The sequence below is a fragment of the Suricata suricatta genome, chromosome 11 (assembly GCF_006229205.1).
Source record: "Suricata suricatta isolate VVHF042 chromosome 11, meerkat_22Aug2017_6uvM2_HiC, whole genome shotgun sequence".
Taxonomy (NCBI): Eukaryota; Metazoa; Chordata; class Mammalia; order Carnivora; family Herpestidae; genus Suricata; species Suricata suricatta.
In genome coordinates, this window is record NC_043710.1 from 50,931,266 (window position 1) to 50,949,326 (window position 18,061).

The 18,061-nt window shown below is 35.9% G+C and overlaps 2 protein-coding genes across 2 annotated transcripts in view; both read left to right on the forward strand.

Annotated features, from left to right (window-relative positions):
• LOC115272540 (olfactory receptor 52E8-like) overlaps positions 1-674 on the forward strand; it is an 11,497-nt gene extending 10,823 nt beyond the window's left edge. The window contains exon 3 of the mRNA XM_029915583.1: positions 1-674. This exon is cut by the window's left edge and continues 279 nt beyond it. Within this exon, the coding sequence (XP_029771443.1) occupies positions 1-674 (674 nt within the window).
• A 12,636-nt stretch (positions 675-13,310) lies between these two features.
• Positions 13,311-14,252, forward strand: LOC115271650 (olfactory receptor 52E8-like). Its single transcript, XM_029914563.1, has one exon. The coding sequence runs from the start codon at positions 13,311-13,313 to the stop codon at positions 14,250-14,252; it is 942 nt and encodes a 313-aa protein (XP_029770423.1).
• Positions 14,253-18,061: the final 3,809 nt, after the last annotated feature.

Consider the following 18,061-nt stretch of genomic DNA (forward strand, 5'->3'; position numbering starts at 1 on the left):
TCAGCCTCAGGGATATATCTTTTGAAAGCTGCCTTTCCCAGATGTTCTTCATCCACTTCTTCACTGCCATGGAGAGTGTTGTGTTGGTGGCGATGGCCTTTGACCGCTATGTTGCCATTTGTAAACCCCTTCAGTACACCATGATCCTCAGCAGCAAAATCATCAGCATCATTGCAGGCATTGCTATTCTGAGGAGCCTATGCATGGTGGCCCCCCTGGTGTTTCTCCTTCTGAGGCTGCCCTTCTGTGGGCACCACATCATCCCTCATACCTACTGCGAACACATGGGCATTGCCCGTCTGGCCTGTGCCAGCATCAAAGTTAACATAATATTTGGTCTTGGAGATATGTCTATTTTATTATTGGATGTGCTTCTTATTACTCTTTCCTATGTCAGTATCCTCTATGCTGTCTTCTGCCTGCCTTCCTGGGAGGCTCGGTTCAAAGCTCTCAACACCTGTGGCTCCCACATTGGCGTGATCTTAGCTTTTTTCACACCAGCATTTTTCTCTTTCTTGACACACCGATTTGGCCACCATATCCCCCAATATATCCATATCCTCTTAGCCAACCTATACGTGGTTGTTCCTCCATCTCTCAATCCTGTAATTTATGGGGTCAGGACCAAGCAGATTAAGGAGAAGGTTTTGAGGATTTTTTATAAATACAGTTAACCATTGGTAGTCTTAGAATTACAGTTCATATTTTCTCCCTTTGCCTATTAGAAGGGGTTTATTATCTAAAAAGAAGTAGCAAATGTGAATATGAACAGTAATAACATTTCTTTCTCTATAATCCTTTTAACTTAAGTATAATAAATTTATTGATGATAATCTTACAATTTGTAATTATTACATCTCCTACAATGTTCTTATATATATGCCATTTGATAATCAAGGTAGTTCTTTAAAGTAGTTATTGTATTCACAAATTTTGAAATGAAAGTTTGATTCTTCAGATTGCTAAAAGATTCATCTGAAAATCCAGCTGTTAGTGAGAAGCAGATTATTAAGTCAGGTAGTTTTAGAATTACCAGAAGAAATATGAGGGCAACAGAATGAAATTTGCTCAGGGATTGTAGCTAATTTTGGTGACAGAATTCTTGAAAAAATAACAATGACATTATTTAACTCATTAGGACTTACTCTTCTAAAAAATCTACTTACATTAATATACCTATTTCTTATGTGAATTCTATGATGTGGCTACTCTTAATATTTGCATTTTCATATAAGTAAACTGTATTAAAAACTCTCCATAAAAAATTATGATTGAGATTTTGACTCCAGGTATCTAGAGAAATAATAGCCATGCATTTAGAAATGAAATAAAGAGAGCAGGAATAATGATGGATAACAATGAAGGATATATTTATTAAATATTCATTAACTTCTACATGTGCTCAATTATATGTCACTCTTTGGTGACAGGCAAATGGAAAGACAGAATCCTATGTCCTCAGTAACAATAATGGGAGTTAGGCTATTAAGGCAAAGAACATTTGCTATAAGATTACATATTAACTTCCACTTGGAAAATGTTTTTAGAAACTTTGTTATAGTATTCAGTAAATATCCCAAATTCTGGCTCAATATATTAAAATTAGCCACATAAAATTAGAAATATATTTGACATTTTTGAATTTCTAAAATAAAGATATGGAAAATTATTGACCTAGTCATAAAAGAGATTTGGGATTTTTGTTTGTTTTTTGTTTTGTTTTGATTTTTAAGGAAAGATTATTTGAAGCTACATTCAAGAGAGTCTGATGGAGTTGTGCTTTCTTTTACTTTATTTAAGACTTCTGATTCTTCATCAGTTTATGAGCATGCAAATTCTACTGCATGATCCAAAAGTGTCACAGAGAAATAAAAAATTTAGATACTGCCTTCTAAATCTTGTAGTTAATTCTAGCAAAAATACTATAAATAGGATAGCATAGATATTCAAATATAATATTTGTTAGCAATATTCATATACTACAGTTAAATGTGTTATATTAAAAAATCTAATAGACCAAGGAAGCACACCAGGGCAACTAAATAAAGAGACATTAGACAAATTAATTGTCAAGATGGTCAGTATATTCAAAGCCTCTGACTCTAAGTAAGATAACAAAGCTTTAGTCATCCAAATTGACAACAGAGGATCTTATCTATTGGCACTTTAACAAACCAAAGTCATATCACATTCAGACATAAGTAAATATAAAAATTAGGAACATTATTTATAGCACCTTGGGTCTTTGGATGAAATAATCCCAGTAAGAAAAAAATGCTCCTGAAGATCTTTGAGGAAGAATATATAGCTTGCAAATATAGGTTTTAGTAATCAGAAGATAAAAATTAAAAATATCTGCTTGACCTGTCTAAGTTAGACATGAATGGTGTTTGGGATATTTCCAACTTTCTTTTTCTTCCAGAAACATGGGAGGATTACCTGTGTCCAACATCTTACAGTTAGACTAGCCAAGGGACATGCTATGGCAAATAAAATATTTGTAAAAGTGACTGGATCTGTGTCAATTCTGAGAGGAAACATTTATGTTTGGCTTTAGGTACCCTGAAGGCTTTTGTTAATATGCCATGTGATAAAATTCTGGTGTCTTCACAAGAATGGAGTGACTGCAATAGAGTCCTTTCTCTCCCCAAAGATTGTATTAGTCATGTAGTATGAATAAAAATTAAACTTTTGACTCTTCAGCACCCTGAAATTTGGGGAGGGGTGGGGGTAACCTTATCATAATCTGAGTATCTGAAATGACACCATTCCCAGGGATAGGAAACAGTCCAAATATATGTATTTAGCCAAGATTAGCCAATTTTTTTCTGAAGAACAAAGTTGGAAGACTTATTCTGCCAGAACATAAGACCTACTCTCAAGCTGTGGTGAAGACCTATAAGAAAGGTACAGTAATTGGAGAGTGTGCTTTTGGTTCAAGTATAGAAAACCAGACTAATGAAGTTGCATTGAGCCCAGAAACAAACCTAGATATACATGTTTGCTTAAATTATGGTAGAAATAAAATGGTAGGACAATGACAAAAGATATTGTCAATAAAGGATACTGGGTCAATTGGAAAGTCATACAAAAAAGTAATGAGTCTTAATGTTTATCTCACATCATACAAAAATTCCTTCCCAAATGAATTTTAGGGGTAAACTTGAAAAATAATACAGCTTTTAGGAAGAAAGGAGAGAATATATTCAGAACCTTACAATAAGGAAAGAGTCTAAAATAAGACAAAAATACATACATATGGACATGTTAACTATATTGGGAACATATTGCCTAGTCAGTGTATATTCAGTTTAAGAATATCATTTATCAAATACAGTATTAACAGAGATAATAGCCAAACCAGATGACTTGTACTACAGAATATTTATAAGTCAATAATAAAAAGGAATACCACCACATAGAAGAATTAGCAAAGGACTAGTTTAACGATTTCATAAAGGAGGATATCCAGATTTCCAGGGAACATTAAAAAATGGTCTACCACCTCAGACATAAGGAAAATACATTTGATATCATCAAGCAATTCTACTTCGTATTGACCAGAATGGATAAAATTGAAAATGTTAAGTAGCAGCAAATATGCAGAACAACTAGAATCCTCAGACATTGCTACTGAGAAGGTGAATTGGTGGTATCAACTTAGAGAACTAGAAATATCACAGGAAGCTAGTCGTGTGTATATTCCATGATCCCAAAATTCCACTCCTAGGAATATACCTGACAAAAGCATTACATAAATTCATTGGAAGATACGTACATCACAGAAGCATTATATGTAACATCATATGTGATCACAGAAGCTTTATATGTAATAATAACTGAGACAGCTCAAATGTGCATTAATATTAAACTATGTAAAGAAAGTGTGGTATATTTAAATAGTGAAATACTATGTACAATGAGAATGAACAAACTATGAGTATAAACAACAAATGAGCCAGATAGAAAATACATACACACACGTGAATGCACACACACACGTATTGACATCTATATACTTACACCTATTTAACTGCAAGAACAGGAGTGCTTAACACAAGGGCTGAATTGTCAAATTAGATTCACATAAACCAATACCAATGACTTATCCTTACCATGATGTCTAGTTATTAGTATACTTACAAGGAAAATTAACTAAAGCAGTTGTTTTTCCTGGACCACCTACGGTGAAAAAGAAAAAATTGTTTCAGGTGTGCTGTTAATCTTCTGCTTCATTGTAGAAAAGCATAGTGTACAGTGTTAAAAATCAGGATTGTGGTTATTTTTTGCTTTTATTTCTCTTACATCAGAAGACAAAGCTAGAAAATTTTTTCTATGGCCTATGTCAGGGAAATACTGCCTGTGCTCTCTTCTAGAATTTTTATGGTTTCAGGTCTCACCTCACATTTATTGCATTTTGAATTTATGTTTGTGTAGGGTGAAAGACAGTGGTACAATTTCATCTTTTTGCATATAGCTGTCCAGTTTTCCCAGCACCATTTGTTGAAGAGAATTTTTCCAATTGCATATTCTTTCCTATTTGTCAAAGATTAATTGAGCATATGGTTGCGGGTTTACTTCTGGGTTTTCTATTCTGTTCTGTTGACCTATGTGTCTATTTTTGTGCCTGTACCATACTATAATATAATATTTTTCAAGATTGAATTGGCTATTCAGGGTCTTTTATGGTTCCATACAAATTTTAGGATTGCTTGTTCCAGTTATGTGAAAAATGATGCTGGTGTTTCGATAAGGGTTGCATTAAACCTGTAGATTGCTTTGGGTAGTATGGATATTTTAACAATATTTATTCTTCCAATCCATGAACATGGAATGTCTTTTCCTTTCTCTGTGTCACCTTCAATTTCTTTCATCAGTGTTTTATAGCTTTCAGAGTACAGGTCTTTTACCTATTTTATTTTTTTTTAATTTTTTACATTTATTTATGGAGACAGAGACACAAAGCACAAGTAGGGGAGGGCCAGAGAGACAAAAAGACACAGAATCTGAAGCAGACTGCATCTGAAGCTGAACTGTCAGCACAGAGCCTGACCTGGGGCTCAAACTCCCAAACTGTGAGATGGTGAACGGAGCCGAAGTTAGACACTTAACCGACTGAGCCACCCAGGCACCTCTTTAACCTCTATTATTAAGTTTATTCCTGTGTACTTTATTATTTTTGGTGCAATTGTAAATGGGATTGTTTTCTTAATTCCACTTTCTGCTGTTTTATTATTAGTGCATAGAAACGCAGGAGTTTTTTTATGCTGATTTTGTATCCCACAACTTTACTGAATTTATTGATCAAATCTAGTAGATCTTTTGGTGGAGTCTTTAAGGTTTTCTATATATAGTATTATATCATGTGCAATAGTGAAAAATTTTACTTCTTTCCAATTTGGATGCCTTTTGTTGTTGTTGTTGTTGTTGTTGTTGTTGTTGTCCAATTGCTGAGGCTAGGACTTCCAATATTATGTTGAATAAAAATGGTAATAATGGATATCCTTGTCTCATTCCTGACCTTAGGTAAAAGCTCTTAGTTTTTTCCCTGAGAATATGATGTTCACTTTGAGTTTTTAATATAAGGCCTTTATTATGTTGAGGTATGTTCCCTCTAAACCTATTAGGCAGCTACTTGGAAAAAGGATTGAGGTTTCTCAAGAAGTTAAAAGTAGAACTACTCTAAAATTCAGTGATTGCACTCTTGGGTATTTACCCAACGAGTACAAAAACATGAATTTAAAAGGATACATGTACCCTGATATAGCAGCATTATCTACAATAGCCAAATTATGGAAGCAGTCCAAGTATCCATCCATTTGTGAATGGATAAAGAAGATGTGGTAAATATATATGCAATGGAATGTTATTTAGCCATAAAAATAATGAAATCTTGCAATTTGCAACAACATGTATGGAGCTAGAGAGTATTATGCTAAGTGAAATAAGTCATTCAGAGAAAGAAAAAATACTGTATGATTTCACTCATATGTGGAATTTAAGAAACAAAACAAATGAGCAAAGGACAGAGACAAAGAGGGAGAGAGAGACAAGCCAAGAAACAGACTCTTAACTATAGAGAACAAACTGATGGTCACCAGAGGGGATGTGGGTGGGGGATTGGTAAAATATGTGATGAGGAAAAGGAGTACACTTGTGATGAGCACAGGGTGATGTGTGGAAGTGTTGAATCACTATATTGCACAGCTGAAACTAATAGAACACTTGTAGCCATATTGAAATTAAAATAAAACCTTAATTGGGGCACCTTGGTGGCTCGGTCTGTTAATCGTCCAACTCTTGACTTTGACTCAGGTCACCATCTCAAGTTCATGGGATCGAGCCCTGTATTGTTTCTGTACTGGCAAGGCAAGCCCTGTTTGGGATTATCTCCTCTCCCTCTCTCTGACACTCCTCCCCCTTGCACTATTTCTCTTTTCTCTGCACTGCCAGCACAGAGCCCAATGCAGGGCTTGATTATACAAACTGAGATCATGACCTGAGCCGAAGTCAAGAGTTGGATGATTACCTGACTGAGCCAGCAGGCACCCCTATTAATGTTTTATGTTAATTTCAGTATAGCTACAGTGCTTGTTTCAGGTGTACAATATAGTGATTCAACACTTTCATACATCACCCTGTGCTCATCACAAGTCTACTCCTAAATCCCCATCACATACTTTACAACACATGTCCAGCATAAAATGTCTAAATCAAGGGGGTATTTGGTACCTTATAACTTTAAGGGATAAAGAATATGAAACTAGGGGAGCCTAGGTGGTTTAGTCTGTTAAGTGTCCAACTTTGGCTCAGGTCATGATCTCACAGTTCATGAGTTTGAGCCCTGCATCAGGGCTCTGCACTGATGGTGCAGAGTCTGCTTGGGATTCTCTCTCTCTCCCTTTGTTTCTGCCCCTCCCCTGCTTGTGTGCTGTGTGCACACACATACACACACACTCTCTAAAAAAAACATTAAAAAGAATAAAACTTTAAAAAATACCCGTTAAAAGACACTCTTTAGGGAAGGAAAAAACAAATTACAGAGTAGGAGAAAATATGTACAAAACACATGTCATGGAAGACTTGTATTTAGAATATATAAAGAACTCTTAAAACTCAATGATAAGAAAGCAACCCAATTTATTTCTTTTTAATTTCTTTAACGTTTTTTATTTATTTTTGAGAGACAGAGAGACAGTGTGAGCAGGAAAGGGTGAGAGAGAGAGCGAGACACAGAATCTGAAGCAGGCTCCAGGCTCTGAGCTAGCTGTAAGCACAGAGCCTGATGCGGGACTCCAACCCAGGAACCGTGAGATCACGACCTGAGCCGAAGCCAGACGCTCAACCGACTGAGCCACCCAGGTGCCTCGAAAGCAATCTAATTTTAAAACTGGACAAATAATTTGAAGCACCACTTCACCAAAGAAAATTATATGTATGGCAAATACACACATAAAAAGATGCTCGGCATCACTGGACTTCAGGGAAATGCAAACTAAAACACTATGAGGCAGCATCAACACCCATTTGGGTGGTTTTAAAAACCCAGAGAATGTCAGTTACTGGGGAGCATGTGGACCAACAAACACTCTTATGCACAGGGAGTATCGATGCTATCTAGTCAGCAGCCACCAGGAGTATATTTGTATTTTTTTTTTTAAAAAAGGAAGGTTTATTACCTGTTGCAACAAGAGATACCACATGCAGTGGTAAAATGTTAGGCATCTCAGTAAGAGTGTTTAAGTGTTTGTTACTGGATTTAGACTTGATCAGGGGTATTTTTCAGAAGCAGATGCTTTGGAGAAAAAGAACAAATTCTAGTATTGTGAATCAATAACTTCTGTATAGAAAGGTGAGAAGTTTTTGTCTTTGCTTAGACATGCTTATAGAAGGCTTTTTGTTTCACTCCATCCACACAAACACAAAGTGACCTTGCCTGATGTTCATACTTCGTGAAATTGTTTATATTAAGTGGCCATCATTACAGTCGAGATGTCGGCAGCAGGCCAGTTATCAGCTGACAGATATTAGAGCCGCTGCTTTCTTTCTCAGAAGAAAGCCAGTACCTCATGTTTGTATACTTATTCAGGCTAAACACAGTACATAATCTTTCTGTGATGTCCTCAAATAATTTGTTTCGATTTTACTTTGCAGTTTTTATTGTGCCACCACCTAAGCCTCTTCTAAGGGAAATTGAGTTAGAAAAGCTGAGAAAACTCACTGGTTCCCTGAATTCCAAATGGCCTCAAAGTTGGCTCCAGATATGTTGAAAACTTAGTTACTTGTGGGGCACCTGGGTGGCTCAGTCAGTTAAGCATTTCACTCTTGATTTCGGGCCAGGTCATGATCTCATGGTTCGTGGGTTCAAGCCCCGTGTTGGGCTCTGTGCTGACAGTGCAATGCCTGCTTGGAATTGTCTCTTTCTCCCTCTCTCTCTGCCCTTCCTCCACAAACGCTCTATGTCTATCTCAAAATAAATAAATAAACTTAAAGAAAAACTTAGTTATTTGCAGATTTATACATGGTTAGTATCAATTATGCAATGAGAATATAAGCTTCTTGTGGAAAACATTCACATGCACTGATTCCATGCTTAATTTTAAAAGAGTGCTTGCTTAATCACTAACTTGACTTCTAGAGCAAGTAAGTGATTTTCCTGGAAAAGAGTGACACAGTCATTAGAAGGTAGAATAGCTGTGGGTAATGAGATGGAGAAAGTATAGACTGACTCTTACAGGATTGATGGCCAGAGATTAGAAAGAGTGTGTTGGTAGCCAAGGAGAAATTCTTTCAAGCTGGGAAGTTAAAGGGAGAAACTTGAATGTCCTAAGGGATTCCTGTTCCCTGTGCTTTTTTCCTGCCCATAAACGTGCGATGAGAAATTGTGAACTCATTATCTTTCATGGTCTCATCCCATGTGGCCCCAGAAGAGCAGCTACTCCCTGTCAGGAAGAGGATTTTCAATCTCAGAATAAACTTTTCTCCCTGAACTACAGTTGTGATGCTGAGACACAGTTGGCACAGTTACTGGTCAAGAATTGCAGATTCTTTCAATATTGGCTGTGCCTGAGGCTGGTAAGTTGGGCACAGGTTTGGCTGCTATACATACTTAAAGATATAGGTTTGGAAGGTTTGAGCTCAGGTCTGTTAATTCCCTCACTCAATTGGTGATTCATATTTGTGTCTGATACAAACCTTAATTTGGAGGACATATTTTACATGAAATTTCTAATTGGCAGACTTTCAGGTAATTTTGCATTTTTTAGTATTTTATCTTTTTTTCACAACAAGCAAAATAAAAAACTAAGCAGCCAAATCCCTTATTTTGTTGAGGTTTTATTCCATTTCTCTTCTGTTTGCTCTTTCCCACTCTCTGTTCTGTCTTGCTTCATTTCCCTTTCCCTCTCCCCCGCTCTGTTTTGTGTTTCCTCTTCTCTTTGTCCTCTTCCTCCCATTTTAAACTCTCTTTTAGCATAATTTTACTGAATTTTATCTTGTTATTGTTTATTTCAGAACTTCTTTTGTATTTAATAATAAAAAAATGACATTCTCAAATTTTTTCCAAATCATATCAATACATTTTATATTTCTATTTCATTGTCACTAATGGTGAAGAATACCAATTGTTTAATGCCTTCAGCTTCTAAAGAGTATGTAGCTTCTTAAAAGCAGGCAATAAATTTTTTTTTCATTCTGATTTTGTATATAGTACATGTTTGCATACATATTCATTCTTGCTTTAGTATTCCCTTTTATCAAGTGGTTTTAGCATTACATATATAAGCTGTAGGTAAAAATGCAGAACAATTGAAAGAAACAATAAGTTTATTTAGAAACATCACTTTCCCATTGGCAGAACTCACTCACTCATTAGTGACTCTCCCAGTCTATCCTTTACTATTTTCCTAATACTAGGGCCTTGTTTGATAAAAGTAAGATTATTTTTCCCTCCCCCACATCATGAGCATGTCTGTATTTATTTAGCTCTCCCCCTATCTATTTGGTATGGCTTGGGAGTGTGGATCCCATTTGGCAGTTACTCCTGAACTAGTCCTGCTCAGTGGTGTGCAAAGGAGTAATTCTGATCTCAGAGAAGGCTCTCCCTTTTCCCAGCACTGCAGAATACCTGATGGAATGTGTTTCTGATTTTAACACAGTTGTGGGGCTTTTATTGTTCATTCTACACATGGATAAAAATCTAGATTGAAAGCATAGCATCTCCTGGAGGTGACAAGCAGAATGAGGCTGCTTTTCAGAAATTCCTCTTCTACCTCCTATCCTTGTCTATGTGTCCTAGATAAGCCCTCCTGAGTTGCCTTGCAAGTCTAAGTCTTTGATTACCAATTTCACAAGTCTCTGGCCTCATTCTTTTGGCCATCAAACATTCTAGTTGTTTAAACACTCTAATATAAGTTGTGATTTTATGTGAAAGCAAGTAGACAGTGTAAAAGACCAAAGAGCTTAGATTTTGGAAAATGCACCACTATGGAACTATTTTATTGATATTTTGTTAATGCCATAGAGGAGTACAATAGTCAAGAGTTTCAATGAGAAGAGTAAGGTATAAATAAATCTGTCAATCACATTTTATAGTCTATTTCTTATTGTCATCCCCTGCTTATACTAAGCTTTTCCTACAACATCTGCCTTGTATTCTCCCTTTGTTACACCAGAGACCCATTAATTGACCCCTAGTCAGAAAAGCCTATGATCAAAGAGTTATCTCCCTTATATATATATTCACAGTATTCTCTTACAAGGATCATGGTTTTGCTTCTCATATGTCTATCCTTAACTGCTGGATACACTGTGTGATTTCTGTTCCCATCTTTCTAACCTGAGGACTTTTGGCCAAGAGTTAAAATTAACAATTACCTACCTACCCAGTCTTTCATTCACAAATGTTCTGAGTGACTGCTATCTGCCAGATGTTGTACTAGAGAAATAATGATGAACAAAACTCTTCCCTGGCCTCCTCTGGGGATTCAGACATTGTTCTGGTAGATACAGAGAGCTATGTAGTAGAATAAGGTCTTAGGAGAGAGTATTATAAGCCGGTACACTGAGTTCAGTGAAGGCCTTTTTGAGAGTGGGTAACTAAGGTAAGATGTAGACAATTGATTGGAGGATGATTCAGGTTCCTCCTCTCTTTTCCTCACATGTCTTGAGGATCTCTCCTACAGTACATTTTCATCTTACAGATTTCATTTTCTTCTCTTTTCTCTCACAGGGTCATTTCTCTTTCATTATCAAAATCTACTTTGATTGTCTGCAATCTCAAGTGCATAGTATATTGTGCAACACCCCAACTTCCGTGGCTTGTGAGAAGAGGTTGTGTCTCATATTAACACCATTTCATCCTCTTCAAGGGGCTATTCTCTATGGATTATAATTAAGAAACACTCATCTGTGGTTCTAGTTCTTTACAGATGTAATTTAGAGCAATTATATTAGTAAAATATGCAACAGATGTAGAGATTGAAGAAGAGGAAACTGGGAGCAAACCTAGGGGTGTTGATTGTGAGGATAAAGTAGCTCAAGAAAATGAGCAAAGGCCTAAATGCTCGAGACTATACAAAAATTCCATAAATACATGCATTTGAGCAGAAACCTGTGAATACCAGATCCAAGAGCTGGTGACTGCAACCAAGCAGTCATTTTGAGGATGGAGACATGTTCCTGTGATCCAGACATAAAAGAAATTCACCAATTCAGGAACCAGAATCTATCCTGTTTTTCCCATGTGGCTGATGTGAGTAACAAGTGGAATAATTTGTCTGAAATTATTTTGTGAAACAAATAAATAATATTAAATGCTTATATAATACTATTATTTCCATAATTTTTCTCTCTCTTCTAATATCAATAATGATGATGATGATAATAATAAAAATAATAATAATGAATTCCCATTTAAGGACAAAGTTGGAAATAGTATGGATTATTTAGAAATAAATTGAATTCAACTTGTCTGCTATGAGGAATAAGAAAAATAAATGGGGAGCCTCAATGATTCAGTCAGTGCTTTAAACTTCAGTCTATCTTTCTAAAAATGGTAGTTTTATATATAAGATTAATCAAATTCAATTACATTGAACTCTGTGGCTTCCTAAAGCAAGGTCTTTATTTCAAAGAACAAAGAAAATGTCCTCATCCATTGATGACAGAAGTAACACAAATTTAGAAAAAGCAAAAAGTAGGCTAGATTTTGATAAAAGTTATTTATAAACAAGTTGAAGAAGAAAGGCCGCAATAAGTAGCAGAAATAAAAGTTCACTAGTTGTAGGGACACCTGGGTGGCTCAGTCAGTTAAACATCTGACTTTGGCTTAGGTCATGATCTCATGGGTTTGAGCCCTGCATCAGGCTCTGTGATGAGCCTGGAACCTGCTTCAGATTCTGTGTCTCCCTCTCTCTCTACCTCTGCTCTGCTTTGTCTCCTTCTTATTCAAAAATAAATAAACATTAATTTTTTTTAATTTTTAAAAAATGTTTAAAAAGTTCATTGATTGTAAGTGGAAATACACAGAGGAATATATTGTTCTAGTTAAACAAATAATCTATAACTTCCTTCTTCCTATTATTTTACTGAAGTATAGTTGATATACAATGTTACATTAGTTTCACATGTACAACATAGTGATTTGCCAAGTTTATGCATTATGCCAAGTTCATCAAAACTATAGCTACCATCTGCCACCATACAACATAATTATACCATTGATTGTATTCCCTACGCTAAACCTTTTATCCCCTGGAAACCTGAATATCTTCCTTCTCTTCACCCATCTTGTCCATCCTCTCATACCCCTGTCCTCTGGCAACCATCAGTTTGTTCACTTTATTTATGGGTCTGTTTCTGGTTTTTGTTTTTAAATAAATTATCTTAAAGGATGCTTCTGAAATATACAATATTCAGTGCTCAATGACTGTGATCATTTATCTGTGGGATATCAGTGTATATAGATCTCCCAATTTATAATTAAATATTTTAATAGATGCTGATATAGACTCATATAAACTAGCTTAGTCAATGTTCTCACTAAAATAAATTTAGATTATCTCATCCAATATCTAAATATCCATTGAGATAGAAGAAGAATATCCTCCTTCCTTTGTAATATGTATGTATCAGTGAAAGTAAGAGGAGAAAATATAAATGAGGGAAAACATGATGTTTCTTCTGTATTACTAGAGAAAATATAGTAATGACATATCTTTTGTTCTTATTCAGTATTAGCAGTATTGATGAGGAGTTGAGGAGCCTTCCGTAGAATGAAGAGAGTGTGACTATCAGAAGCTTTTGCCAGTATGTCTCTGGACAATACCTCATGTACTCACCCCTCATCCTTCCTTCTGTTGGGAATCCCAGGATTGGAAAACATGCAGCTCTGGCTTGGTGTACCATTTGGTATTGTCTATCTGATTGCCCTCCTGGGGAATGTCATTATCCTCTTTGTGATCGAGACTGAGCACAGCCTTCACCAACCCGTGTTCTACTTATTGGCCATGTTAGCTCTCACTGACCTGGGCCTCTCCACCACAACCATTCCCAAAATGCTGAGCATATTCTGGTTTGGTCTCAATGAGATTGACTTTGGGGGATGCTTAGCTCAAATGTTCTTCATACACCTGTTTACAGGTTTCGAAACATTCATGCTTGTTGCCATGGCTTTTGATCGCTATGTTGCAATTTGCCACCCTCTTCGATACAACACAATCCTTACTAACAGAACTGTTTGTATTATTGCTGGAGTAGGAATGTTGAAAAATTTTGTTTTGGTGTTTCCACTTGTGTTTCTCCTTCTAAGGCTTTCATTCTGTGGACATAATATTATACCCCATACCTACTGTGAGCACATGGGCATTGCCCGTCTGGCCTGTGTCAGCATAAAGGTCAATATATTATTTGGATTAATTCTTATCTCTATGATACTTCTGGATGTTATTTTAATTGCTGTCTCCTATGTGAAGATTCTAAATGCTGTCTTCAGACTCCCATCCTGGGAGGCCAGGCTCAAAGCTCTTAATACCTGTGGTTCCCATGTATGTGTCATCTTAGTTTTTTTCATTCCAGCATTTTTCTCTTTCCTGACTCATCGATTTGGCCACAATATTCCACGTTATATCCACATCCTCCTCGCAAATTTATATGTGGTAATTCCTCCTGCTCTTAACCCCATTATTTATGGGGTGAGAACTAAGCAGATCCGAGAACGGGTAGTGATGATCTTCTTTTTAAAGAAAGTTTGACTCTGAACTCTTGCCTTGAAAATAGTCTTCAAAACATTTTCCTTTTTATCCTTAAAAGAGGGAAGGGTTGTTAAGCTTTTATAGAGTTATTTATTTATGTAATTCATTAACATCAGGATTTGAGGATGAAGTCTTACTGCAACTCAAGTACTGTTTTTTTTTTTTTTTACATAATATTATTTAGTCTCTTTACAGAGTCTACTGCTTATGGTGGAGGAGCCCTGAGCTGTCAAACACTGTCATAATTGTAATGGGACTGACTAAGCATATTATAGGGTATGAGCTCTAGCAACAATCAAAGAAATCAAACACTGATTTTATTTCTTGCATGGTACAGCTGGCTTCCTTTATCATGTAACCGCAGGGAAGAAAATAACCAACAAAATACCATAGACATCATTGCAATACTTCATTTTTATAAGTTTTGAAATAGGAACTGCAACAACTACCTACAGTCAAATATTTGAAAGGACTCATGGGACTTCACAGGGTATCCTCATTTTAGGTTTTAAGTAACGTCAAGGTAAACTATAGCTGGAAAAAGAAACAGAACAGGCAGACGTAGGAAGATCCAAAAAAATTGAAGCACAGCTCCTAGGACCTTTTGTAGGTTGTGCAGAATGAACTTCATCTTTGTTCCAAATGATTAAAAATGTGGAAACACACTTTTGTTTCACCTTAGCCAACTCACAAGTTTAATGAGAAATTTTCAAAATCCTACTAGTTGCATAGCAAAAACTGGGGCTTCTATAGTGTGCTGGCCTTCTCGAATCAGTTGAAGGCTTGCATAGAACAAAGACTGACCTTCATGAAGCAAAAGGGATTCTGCCAGTTGCTGAGTATATCTGGTCTCATTATGCATTTTAGAACTGGAGAAATAACTACAATGATGGTTTTGGAGACCCATGGATCACGTGACCTACAAAGTCCTTACTATGACTGTAAGGACTTCTTAAAAATAAGAAATATGTGTATTTATTTTTAAAAGGAGTGCACTTATTGTGATGAGCAAAGGGTGTTGTATGGAAGTGTTGAATTACTATATTATATACCTGAAACTAATATTACACTGTATGTTAACTAACTGTAATTTAAATAAAAACTTTAAACAAACAACAAAATACACTACTGAGAAAATGCAAAATGCAAGTCCAGACTGAGAGAAAATACTTGCAACACATATATCAGACAATGATTTATATGTACACTATATGAAGAACTTTTACAATCAATAATAAAAGGACAAGAACCCAATTTAAAAAAAAGAAAGGTAAAATTATAATGGGTATTTCACACACATAAAAATATGTGAATGGTCAGTAAGTACATGAAAAGTGCTAACCTTACTGGTTATTAGGGAAATATAAATTGAAATCACACTGGGTACCATTATATTAAAACTGTTGAAACTCAAAAGACTAGCCATACCCAATGTGCTATAATTAGAACTTTCATAGCAAGGTTGGTACAAAATGTAAGGAAGAATTTGGAAAGCAGTTTTATAGTTTTAAAAATAACATTTAACATACACTTACTCTATGAACCGACAAGTTTACTCCTAGTTATTTATCCTCCTCTTGTTCATATGAAGACTTGTACATGGATATTCATAGCAACCTTACTGTAATACCTCTGAACTGAAAACAACCTGATGAATCTACATGCTCTTAATTCAACACAATCACATAAGGGAAATAAAAACCTTTGATTTACACCTCATGTGTACCTGATTATACTACATGTGTACCTGAACATATTTCAGTTAATTAGGAAATAAACTAAAAGTAAGAAGACAAAATGGTGCAAAATTGGTGAGCACTAACTAGAACAAATTGTTACTAATTCCATTTAAATAAATATAGCCATTATAAATATCTCTAGACTATTGGATATAATTCTTAAAATATTCTAATAATGCATGTTGAATATTATAAACTAATAATATTTAAATATAAATTTGTTCACTGAACATGCATAGAGGTCTTATATTTACTGCATGAATATGTACCCTGGTAAGTATTTGGAGAGCTCTGCTGCAATGCCCTAGTTTAGGTCATTAATATAATCTTTATATGCTTACTAGCTGTGCCTGGAGACTGGGCTTTTATCATGTTTATTTGCTTGGTTGTTTCCTTTGTGTAGCAGTATCTAAAACAAAAGGGAAAAAAAGCAAAAGAAGTAGAAACAGAACTTTTTCTACTCAATTAGAGGAAAGAGAAGCCATTATTAACATTTTTAAGTGCTTATCATATCTTAACAATTTTAAAGTGATAACACAAGTACCATATTTTCAATAGAATTTATTTTTAGGGAAGTTTTAGATTCATGGAAAAATTGAGTGTGAAGATTTTCCATATACCCCCTGCCTACGCACATGCTAAGCCTCCCCCATTGTCAACATCACTCATTTGTTACCATTGATGAACCTGCAATGACTCATCATTATCACCCAGAGCCCATAGTTTACATTAGGGTTCACTCACAGTGCTGTACTCATTATGGGTTTGGACATATGTATAATGGCATGCACCTATCATTGCAAAATCATACAGAATAGTGTCACTGCCCTAAAGATCTTCTGTGTTCCTGTGCTATTCCCCTCTTCCCAGCCCCAGCTCATGACAATCACTGATCTTATTGCTGTCTCCATAGTTTTGCCTTTTCCAGATTGTTATACATTTAGAATCATAGTATGTAAGCTTTTCAGATTGGCATCTTTCACTTAGGACTGTGCATTTAATCTTCCTCCGTGTCTTTTAATGGCCTAATAGCCCATTTCTTTGTATCACATTAATATTCCATTGTCTAGATGTACCACAGTTTATTTATCCGTTCATCCATTGAAGGACATACTGGTTGCTTCCAAGTTTTGGCAATTATAAATAAAGTTGCTATAAACTTCCATATGCAAGTTTTTATGTGGACATAAATTTTTAACTCCTTTGGGTAAATATTAAGGAATGAAATTGCCAGATCATATGTGAATCTGTTTAGTTTTGTAAGAAACTTCCATTTTCTTCCAAATTGAGTGTACAATTTTATAGTTCTACCAACAGTGTATGAGAGCTCTTGTTGCTCCATATCCTTGCCAGTATTTGGTTTTGTTCATATTCTGGATTTTGACATTCTGACAGGCATATCTTGTCCTTTTAATTTGCACTTCTCTGATGGCATATGATGTAGAACATATTAAATAGGCTTATTTTGTCATCCTCATGTCTTCTTTGGTCAAGTACCTGTTCAGGTCTTTTGCCCATTTTTTGATTGGGTTGTTTCTTTTCTTATTGTTGAGTGTTAAGATTTTTTTGTATATTTCAGATAACTTTCCTTTATCTTTTTCAGATGTATCTTTTGCAAATATTTGTCCCGGTATGTTGCTTGCCTTCTCATTCTCTTCAGATTGTCTTTTGTAAAACAGAAGTTTTTAATTTTAATGAATTCCAGCCTTATTGATTCTCCATTTGATGTTGATTCTAAAAAGTCATCATCGGGGGTGGAGCCAAGATGGCCAAGAGGAAGGGAGCTCTGTAAACTCCCTCAGCACCGTATTTCGAACTGAGAAGGATATTGCGTTCATCTGAGAGAGCAGAAGGAGAAAATACGAACTCCAGAAGGAATAGATCCTCAAGGATATCTGAGTGAGTGGGGGCGAACGGGGGGAGATCCGAGGACAGGCCAGCCCAGGACGGGCAGGGGAGGTAAGATCCCCAGCCCAACGTGGCGCAAGTGCGCAGCGCCCGAGAAACAAAGGGAAGAGACAGAGTCGGAACACTCTCATAGAACTATCTCTGGGGAAGAGGTATAGAACG